This window comes from Equus caballus, chromosome 24, assembly GCF_041296265.1.
Source record: "Equus caballus isolate H_3958 breed thoroughbred chromosome 24, TB-T2T, whole genome shotgun sequence".
NCBI lineage: Eukaryota > Metazoa > Chordata > Mammalia > Perissodactyla > Equidae > Equus > Equus caballus.
In genome coordinates, this window is record NC_091707.1 from 38827489 (window position 1) to 38838338 (window position 10850).

The 10850-nt window shown below is 36.5% G+C and overlaps 1 protein-coding gene across 4 annotated transcripts in view; it reads right to left on the bottom strand.

Annotated features, from left to right (window-relative positions):
• GTF2A1 (general transcription factor IIA subunit 1) overlaps nucleotides 1-10850 on the bottom strand; it is a 47799-nt gene that overhangs the window by 33611 nt on the left and 3338 nt on the right. For 2 of the 4 annotated variants that reach the window (XM_023628209.2, XM_070249372.1), the window contains exon 2: nucleotides 9611-9712. In XM_023628209.2, coding sequence (XP_023483977.1) covers nucleotides 9611-9712 — 102 coding nt within the window. Of the gene's footprint in view, nucleotides 1-1187; nucleotides 1498-9610; nucleotides 9713-10850 lie in introns of those variants that run through there. The other 2 variants (XM_023628207.2, XM_023628208.2) reach the window with 2 other exon arrangements.

Below are 10850 nucleotides of genomic sequence, written 5' to 3' on the forward strand. Positions count from 1 at the left end.
ATATCAGTAGGTCTGACAGCAGAGAAATCAGGATGATTTTATCATTCACTTTGAAGAGGATTTCTACACTGGCATGCCCTAGTCACCCACCAATCCAAAAGACAATTTACATTCAAATATAGATTTAATGAAAAGCAAGACTATGTTTTATGTGTCTTTCTCAACCTCCTATAGTTCACACACTAAAATAGGCCAATAGTGTTTCAAGAGATAAGCTCAAGAATTGGGCTGAATTTTTTTTAATCATCTCCCTTCCTGCATTGTCTGGTTAAACTTCAAATTACATGCGCTCTCATTAGTCATCTTAATTCATAATCTAATTTACTACTGTATTCTTCACAGTCATATGCAAGCTTTTGATAAAAGTTTGAGAAGTGGCCAAAAAAGAGAAAGGAAGGGGCAAGAGCTAATGACAAAGTCCTTTATAAACCATAAAATATGAAGTTAATGTTAGTTTTTATTAGCAAGAATGTCTAAACCTGCGGTATCCAATACAGTAGTCACTAACCACACATGGTGATTTAAATTGAAATTAATTGTATTTTAAATAAAAAGTCAGTTCTGCAGTTCCACTAACCACATTTCAAATGCTTAACAGCCACATGTGGCTAGTGGCTACCATACTGGAGAACACAGATACAGAACATTTTCATCACCACAGAAAGCTCTAGTGGATAGTGCTGGCTTGCTGTCAAACTTAAAACCAGGGCACATTCTGAAAATTCTAATGAGATTCTGAAGAAATTTAGTGCAGAGAATTAAAATAACGTAAACTCATTTCAGTCTAACAGTTTTATTTTTAAATCCAGTTACAACCCAAAATAGAAGAGTATGCTCCATTTAAAAAACAATGAAAATATTAAACTACTTTGTTCAGTTAGACTCTGGAGCCACATTTGTTATTAACCACTTTATTTAAATATTTACTTAATGCCAATCACATATGCCAGGCATCGTGGTAGAGGCTGGAGATTCAAAGCTGAATAAGTCTCAATTTCTGTCATTAAAAACTGTTCAGGGAGCAAAATGGCGGAGTGAGCTGACCCGGGACTCTCTCCCCTCCAAAGTACAACAAAGGACTGAAAAAAAAACAAACAAAAACAAAACCTGAATTTCAGCTAATGAAGCTAATGCCAGGACTCAAAGACCTACAGTATCAAAAGACAGAAGACGGAGCCCCTACTTACTGCCCGCCTTGGAGGAGCTGGAACGGAGTAAGAGAGAACATCGCTCCATCCCTTAGAAACCGGGATCGCGCGTGGGTCCGGGAAGGAGCGGGGGAGGGGCCGCGCGACCAAGGGATCATCTAGGACTCCTGCCGCCGGTACAGTGGAAACCCACTGAGGGGGCAAAGCTTCCGTGCGTGGGGACCCCATAAACGCAGGGCCCTGGGAGACCAGAGAACAGAACTGATCGAATCCAGATCAGCGCGGAAGAGAAACCACCCCTTGCCCCAGCAAAACGCACTGGGTGCCGACATCTTGCCCGAAGGCAGAGAGCTCAGAACACCTGGCTCTCGACCCCCATCTAGTGGCGACAGGCAGTAACTGCAACCGAATTCTACCACCATGCGAAAAAACCGCTCCTCTACCATGCAGCAATTTATAAAAGCTCCAGACCAGAAGGAAAACAATAAAAACATAGAATTAAGTCCTGAGGACTTGGAATTAGGTAAACTAAATGAAAATGAGTTCAGAGTAGCTATAATCAAAAAACTCAATGAGGTAGAGAGAAAGATAGAGAAACAAGCCGAGTTCTGGAGTTACTTCACAAAAGAGATTGAAATTAAAAAGAAGAATCAAACAGAATAACTAGAGATGAAAAACACAATGGACCAGATAAAACAGAATACGGATTCCCTGAATGCCCGGGTAAACTCCATAGAAGAACAAATTAGCATAATCCAAGATAGACAGGCGGAATGGCTCCAGACAGAGGAAGAAAGAGAACTAAGGATTAAAAGGAATGAGGAAAGTATTAGAGAGATAGCAGATTCAATGAGGAGAAAGAATTTAAGGATCACAGGAATTCCTGAGAACGTAGAAAAGGAAAATGGAGCAGAAAGTGTACTTAATGAAATTATAGAAGAGAACTTCCCAAATCTAGGGATTGAGGGAGAAATGTGTGTAGAGGAAGCTTTCAGATCTCCTAGATTTGTCAATGTAAAAAGACCTACTGCAAGGCATATAGTAGTAAAAATGGCAAAAAGGAATGACAAAGAAAGAATACTCGGGGCTGCACGACAAAAAAGAATTACCTACAAAGGAGCCCCTATCAGGCTTTCAGCGGATTTCTCTGCAGAAACCTTACAAGCTAGGAGAGAATGGAGTGACATATTCAAAGCTTTAAAAGATAAAAATCTTCAGCCAAGAATACTCTATCCAGCAAGAGTATCCTTCAGATATGAGGGAGATATTAAATCTTTTCCAGACAAACAAAAGTTAAAGGAATTTGTAACCAAAAGTCCTCCACTACAAGAAATCCTCAAGAAGGCTCTCATACCTGTAAAAAGAAAAAAGGGAGAAAGGGGTCACAAACCACAGAGTAGGGAGACAGATAAATAGAACCAGAATAGGATAGCAAATATTCAACTATAGCATTAGGATAAAGGTAAGGACCAAAGCAAAGACGATCTTATCACTCTAACTACAAACGCATAACACAAGTTGGAACAAGAAATGAAAATAACAATTTAGGAGGGGAAGAGCAAAGGGACTAAATTAGTCTAGGCCAAGTAAGTAAGAGACCACCAGAGAATAGACTATATTATACATGAGATTCTAAATACAAACTTCAGGGTAGACATTAAACTAAACAACAGAACAGAGACACAAAACATAAATACGCAAAAATCTAAGAAACCTAGCATAAGAAATTGAAGTATCAAATACGTAGGATAAAGCACACAGGAAGAGAAAAGCAGGAAAGCCAGATAATGAGCAACAGATTGACAGCTTTAAGTCCACATGCATCAATAATCACTCTCAACGTAAATGGATTGAACTCTCCAATAAAAAGACACAGAGTGGCAAAATGGATTAAAGAACAAGATCCAACAATTTGTTGCCTCCAGGAAACACACCTCAGCCACAAGGACAAACACAGGCTCAGAGTGAAGGGGTGGAGGACAATACTTCAAGCTAATAGCAAGGAAAAAAAAAGCAGGTGTTGCAATTCTTATATCAAAGTGGATTTCAACATAAGACAAGTAAAGAGAGACACACAGGGACAATATATAATGATCAAAGGGACACTTCATCAAGAAGAAATAACGCTTATAAATATCTATGCACCCAACATAGGAGCACCAAGGTTCATAAAGCAACTATTAACAGACCTAAAGGAACATGTTAAAAACAACACAACAATAGTAGGGGACCTCAACACCCCATTCACATCAATGGACAGATCATCCAGACAGAAAATCAACAAAGAAATAGTGGAGCTAAACAAAAAACTAAAACAATTGGACTTAATAGACATATATGATCACTTCACCCTAAAAGAGCTGAATACACATTCTTCTCAAGTGCACATGGAACATTCTCAAAGATAGACCATATGTTGGGAAACAAGGAAAGCCTCTACAAATTTTAAAAAATTGAAATAATAACAACCATCTTCTCTGATCATAATGCTATAGGGCTAGAAATTAATTACAAAAAAAAAAGCTGAGAAAGGCACAAAGATGTGGAGACTAAACAATACACTACTGAACAAGCAATGGATCATTGAAGAAATTAAAGAAGAAATCAAAAAATACCTGGAAACTAATGAAACTGATAACATGCCATACCAACTCATATGGGATACAGCAAAAGCTGTATTAAGAGGAAAATTCATCACAATATAGGCACATCTTAACAAACAAGAAAAATCCCAAATAAGCAATCTTAAACTACACCTAACTGAACTAGAGAAAGAACAACAAATAAAGCCCAAAGTCAGCAGGAGAGAAATAATAAAAATCAGAGCAGAAATAAATACTACTGAAACGAAAAAGGCGGTAGAAAGGATCAGTGAAACAAAGAGCTGGTTGTTTGAGAAGATAAATAAAACTGACAAACCCCTAGCCAGACTTACAAGGAAAAAAAGGGAGAGAGCTCAAATAAACAAAATCAGAAATGAAAGAGGAGAAATAACACCAGACTCCACAGAAATACAACAGATTATAAGAGAATACTACGAAAAACTCTATGCTAACAGAATGGATAACCTAGAGGAAATGGATAAATTCTTGGACTCCTACAATCTCCCAAAGCTCACCCAAGAAGCAGCAGACAATTTGAACAGACCAATCACAAGGAAAGAGATTGAAACAGCAATCAAAACCATCCCAAACAATAAAACCCCAGGACCAGATGGCTTCCCTGGGAAATTCTACCAAACTTTCAGAGAGGATTTAATACCTATCCTTTTCAAGCTATTCCAAAAAATTAGGGAGGATGGAACACTTCCTAACACATTCTATGAGGCCAACATCACGCTGATACCAAAGCCAGACAAGGACGCCACAAAAAAAGAGAACTACAGGCCAATATCACTGATGAACATAGACGCAAAAATTCTAAACAAAATTTTGGCCACCAGAATTCAGCAATTCATCAAAAGGATCATACATCATGATCAAGTGGGATTCATACCAGGGACACAGGGATGGTTCAACATCCGCAAATCAATCAACGTGATACACCACATCAACAAACTGAGGAATAAAAACCACGTGATCATCTCAATAGATGCACAGAAAGCATTTGACAAGATCCAACAGCCATTTATGATAAAAACTCTGAACAAAATGGGCATAGAAGGGAACTACCTCAAGATAATAAAGGCCATATATGACAAGCCCACAGCCAAGATCATACTCAATGGGCAAAAACTGAGTGCCATCCCCCTGAAAACAGGAATGAGACAAGGATGCCCTCTATCACCACTCTTATTTAACATAGTACTGGAGGTCCTGGCCAGAGCAATCAGGCAAGATAAAGGAATAAAGGGAATCCAAATAGGGAGGGAAGAAGTGAAACTCTCGCTGTTTGCAAACGACATGATTTTATATATAGAAAAGCCCAAAGAATCCATTGGAAAACTCTTAGAAGTAATCAACAACTACAGCAAAATTGCAGGGTATAAAATCAATTTGCATAAATCAGTAGCATTTCTATATTCTAACAACGAGCTAACAGAAAAAGAACTCAAGAACACAATACCATTCACAATCGCAACAAAAAGAATAAAATACCTTGGGGTAAATTTAACTAAGGAAGTGAAGGACCTATATAATGAAAATTACAAGGCCTTTCTGAGAGAATTGGATGATGACATAAGGAGATGGAAAGACATTCCATGTACATGGATTGGAAGAATAAACATAGTTAAAATGTCCGTTCTACCTAAAGCAATCTACAGATTCAACGCTATCCCAATCAGAATCCCAATGACATTCTTTACAGAATTAGAACAAAGAATCCTAAAATTTATATGGGGCAACAAAAGACCCCGAATTTCTAAAGCAATCCTAAGAAAAAAGAACAAAACGGGAGGCATCACAATCCCTGACTTCAAAACTTACTACAAAGCTACAGTAATCAAACAGCATGGTACTGGTACAAAAACAGGTGCACAGATCAATGGAACAGAATGGAAAGCCCAGAAATAAAACCACACATCTATGGAAAGCTTATCTTCGACAAAGGAGCTGAGGGCATACAATGGAGAAAACAAAGTCTTTTCAACAAATGGTGCTGGGAAAACTGGAAAGCCACATGTAAAAGAATGAAAATTGACCATTCTTTTTCACCATTCACCAAAATAAACTCAAAATGGATCAAAGACCTAAAGGTGAGACCTGAAACCATAAGGCTTCTAGAAGAAAACGTAGGCAGTACACTCTTTGACATCAGTATTAAAAGGACCTTTTCGGACACCATGTCTTCTCAGAGAAGGGAAACAATAGAAAGAATAAACAAATGGGACTTCATCAGACTAAAGAGCTTCTTCAAGGCAAATGAAAACAGGATTGAAACAAAAAAACAACCCACTAACTGGGAAAAAATATTTACAAGTCATATATCTGACAAATGCTTAATATCCATAATATATAAAGAACTCTCACAACTCGACAACAAAAAATCAAACAACCTGATCCAAAAATGGGCTGGAGACGTGAACAGACATTTCTCCAAAGACGACATACGGATGGTCAATAGGCACATGAAAAAATGCTCATCATCGCTGATCATCAGGGAAATGCAAATCAAAACTACACTAAGATATCACCTTACACCCATTAGAATGACAAAAATATCTAAATCTAATAGTAACAAATGTTGGAGAGGTTGTGGAGAGAATGGAACGCTCATACACTGCTGGTGGGAATGCAAACTAGTGCAGCCACTATGGAAAACAGTATGGAGATTCCTCAAAAAATTAAAAATAGAACTACCATATGATCCAGCCATTCCACTACTGGGTATCTATCCAAAGAGCTTGAAGTCAGCAATTCCAACAGTCCTATGCACCCCAATGTTCATTGCAGCATTATTTACAGTAGCCAAGACATGGAAGCAACCTAAGTGCCCATCAACAGATGAATGGATAAAGAAGTTGTGGTATATATATACAATGGAATAGTACTCAGCTGCAAAACAGAACAAAATTATCCCATTTGCAACAACATGGATGGACCTTGAGGGAATTATGTTAAGTGAAATAAGCCAGTTAGAGAAGGATAATCTGTGTATGACTCCACTCAAATGAGGAATTTAAAAATGTGGACAAAGAGAACAGATTAGTGGCTACCAGGGGAAAGGTGGGGCGGGGGGTGGGCACAAAGGGTGAAATGGTTCACCTACAACACGAATGACAAACATTAATGTACAACTGAAATCACACAAGATTGTAACCTATCATTAACTTAATAAAAAAAAATTTTTTTTAATTTAAAAAAAATAAAATACATTAATATGAAAAAAACTGTTCAACAAAAAATTAGTGTATAACCTCTAAAACATACATGTAATTTATATGTTCTATTACATACATCATACTAATACATATATTCAAAAAGTCAAATGTACTAAAAACGCAGGTGGAGATATCTGGTCTCAAAGACAGCTCACCTGTCTTTAGAGAGAACACCTTGATTCTACTGGGACCAGTAGGAAAAATCAATGTCCCAGACTTTGTGAAAAACAAGAGTAGATGATAAACAACCTGGATTGACTACTAGTTTGACCTAAGGTAAATTAAAATCTGGAACAGATTTTCTATACCTAAAAATGTGGTATGTTCCACATAAGGTCACAGAACTATAAGGACAACCATTACATTATAAAAGTGTAACATACATTGTAAAATATTCACTCCATTTAACACTAAGGAATCAAAATAAGTTTATTCTCTTTTTACTTATCTCCCAGAGATACTTTATGGTATTTGAACAGATTATATTGCTGTTCATCCAACTCATTTCTCAGAGCTGGCATTCTTCCACTTGTATTTTTAGATATCTACTCTTTACTTTTAGTAATCATTATATTTCTCTCAAGGTAAATAAGTATTTCCTCATTTCACTTAAACCTATGTATTTTTCCTTCCTCATACAGGCAAATTCTTACTGAAAACTCTACAGAAGTGGCCCACAGATGCCTAAACACTAAGATATATTTTATCACCACAATAAAGGTGAGATTTGCTTTATTTAAAATAATAAGTTGCTAAGTTGCAGTCTCCCACCTCTGTTGAATGGATAAATAAGATCACAACAAATGTTGCCTAGCATTTGTTAACTATGATTACTTATTGGTACTTAGCTCTAAAGGAGCTAAAAACCCAATTTCTAAGGCAGCAGTTCTAAAACTTTTTGGTCTCAGGACTCTTTCTCACTTTCAAAAATTCCTGAGGGCTGGGGCTGGCCTGGGTGAGTAGTGGTTAAGTTTGTGCACTCTACTTCAGTGGCCCAGTGTTCGTTGGTTGGGATCCTGGGCACAGACCTACACGCTGCTCATCAAGCCATGCTGTGGTGGCATCCCACAAAGAAGAACTAGAAGGACTTACAACTAGGATATACAACCAGGTACTGGGGCTTTGGGGAGGAAGGAAAAAAAAAGAGGAAGATTGGCAACAGATGTTAGCTCAAGGCCAATCTTCCTAAAAAAAACATTAGTAAGGACCTCAAAGACCTTTTTTAAAATTATAACTAAGACTTTTTAAAAATGTTTACTAATTCATTAAAAAATAACAACATATCCATTACACGTTAACATAAATATTCTTAATGAAAATAACCATATTTTCCAAATAAAATTTAGTGAGAAATGGCTTAAAAGAAAATAGCTGAATTCTCACATCTGCTTTTGCATTCACTTGGTTGTTATGGTTGAAGTATATGAAGAGCTGGGAGCTGAGTAGTTAGGAAGGGAAAAAGCATTTCAAGTAACGGTTTCTTAAGTTAGCTGCAATGTAGAATATGAAACCACACACCAATGAACTTTTCATATTCTTAGATTAAAATCCATTAACGTATCTTTCATTTTGAAGGAATTTTGCCATATCATGCACTGGTCATTTGGAACATATGAGTTCAGTGAATTATGCAGATATTCCAAATGCTAATATACTTCATATAATATCAAACAATTGCATGTCTTAATATCAACCCTGATTGCATCTTGACCCTTACATCAACATCTTTTCAATATTAAGGGCATCAAAATACGAAGCATGCATACAGCACTTCTGCTGCATATGACAGTTATCTCAAGGAAAAGCACTTCTGCATTTAAGTTGCAAGTTTAACTGGTCAGTTTTTTCACGAAACACAACTTTTACTGGAAATATGACACAAACTATGATTATTCAGACTTGGGCATTTGGCCAACCTCATGGACCTCCTGAAAGAGGCTGTAGGGAAACCCCAGGAGTCCAGGGACCATACTTTTAGAACCACTGTTCTGAACGATAAGGCAAAAATACTCCATGATTTTATGAGTCATTACAACACAAATGTTAAATAAAAATATCTAAATATTTCTGCTTAAATCCACAGAAATCCAAGAGACAGAAAACCAGCTCTCAACGTAAAATATGTTTATAAACTCAACCTCTGGCTCACATAAAGAACTGGATTCAAGAACATGAAATTCTTTCAAGCACTTATTCAATCTCCACAACGTAAACACATTTTAGAATACAGATACATTAAGACCATAAAAAAGAAAAAAGAAAAAAAAGTACAGATATGTCAAGTAACTGACCATAAATGTAAAATGTTAACTGTCCATTGACAATAGCTAATGCTATTGCCAGGCACTGTGCTAACTACTTTCCATGGTTATTACACTTAATCCTCAAAACAAACCTATAAGGTAAGTACTAATTCCCATCTCACATATAAGGACACTGAAATATTAAGTAGTTTGTCTAAGGTCAAAGGAAGAGTGGATGGTAGACTTGGGCTTTAAAACCAGCACCCTTCACTTAACTATATTGCTTCCTGCAGAACTGTCAAATGTTCAAACTACGGAAAAATTACGGATTAGTCTCTGGCTGAAGAAAATGTTAAAAAAAAAAAAAAGTATGACTATTAAAAAAAAGGCAAACTCACAGTTTTTAGTTCCATCAGAACTTGTTCATCGACTCCATCATCCAAAAAGATGTCTCTCACATCATTAATAACATCTTCAATCACAGATCTGTATAATTTAGGCTTTAAAGGAAAAATAAGACTGTTGAAGATGATCGTTTTTCACCTATTAAAAAACATGTTTTCACAAATTCCTAACATATTAAATGTAACAGTCATTTTCCCAACTATAGAAAACTTATTTTAGAAGATATAACTTTAAAAATATGGCCATCCTAATAAACATTTGCCTTAGTTAAAAGGGATTACTGGATGACTGCGTATTTTAATAGAAGTTTTAAGACTATTTAATGCAATTCATATGCAGAGGGTCCTTACACACACAAGGTCCATACAATTTCCAGTTATAATTTCCTTGTTGTAATGTGATCCAGTAACAGCTTTATGGGTTGCTATGTCTAGTTCCTATTACTCCTTGCTTGGTTTGACCCCTGTTCTATCTCATAACCTCATCACTAAGTCTTAGACTTTAGAGAATCTTACGTCCTGCAGTCATTTGTCTGGTAGGAATCTGCAACCTAATGAGTACTCAAATCTAAAAATTATCTAATTTCTGTTTTCATTACCCAGGCTGTACATTTAATCTATACCACAAAGCTGTTCATATACCCATAATAACAGGTCTCAGAGTCCCAAAGGAACGAGGCGCACTGATCTCTTTCCCAGGATTTCTTTCCTTCTACTACTACTGCCCAGATGATGCTATGGAACAGAATCATGAACACCCTCAACGTTTCTTTTTTAAATTATTATTATTACTATTATTATTGGTATTGCTTCTAGAAGGTTGCCAGAAGAATAAAATGAGAATACATATGAAAACACCTTCAAAAGTATAAAGTATTTTTTAAAAACCTTTCAAAAGGTGGGAGACAGAACAATTTGCCCAACCCATATCCTATTTTTAATACATTAGACAAAACACAGTTTGCATGTTAGAATGATTAGAGCTGCCTCATTATAAATCCTATCCATTATCACAGAGTTAAGCTTAATAGCCTTTTCCTTTTAATGCTTTGTCATTATTTGTGTTTTAGCTTGCTTAAGGTAAAAGTTACAGGTTACCCAATAAAACTAAGGATTTGCTCTCACTGGCAAACTTCAAACGAAATAAATGTTTCAATAGCATCTCTATCACCAAAACTGTTATCACAAGGGAACCCACTAAGAAGATGTGTCCTTGCCTAGTCAAAAATATAAA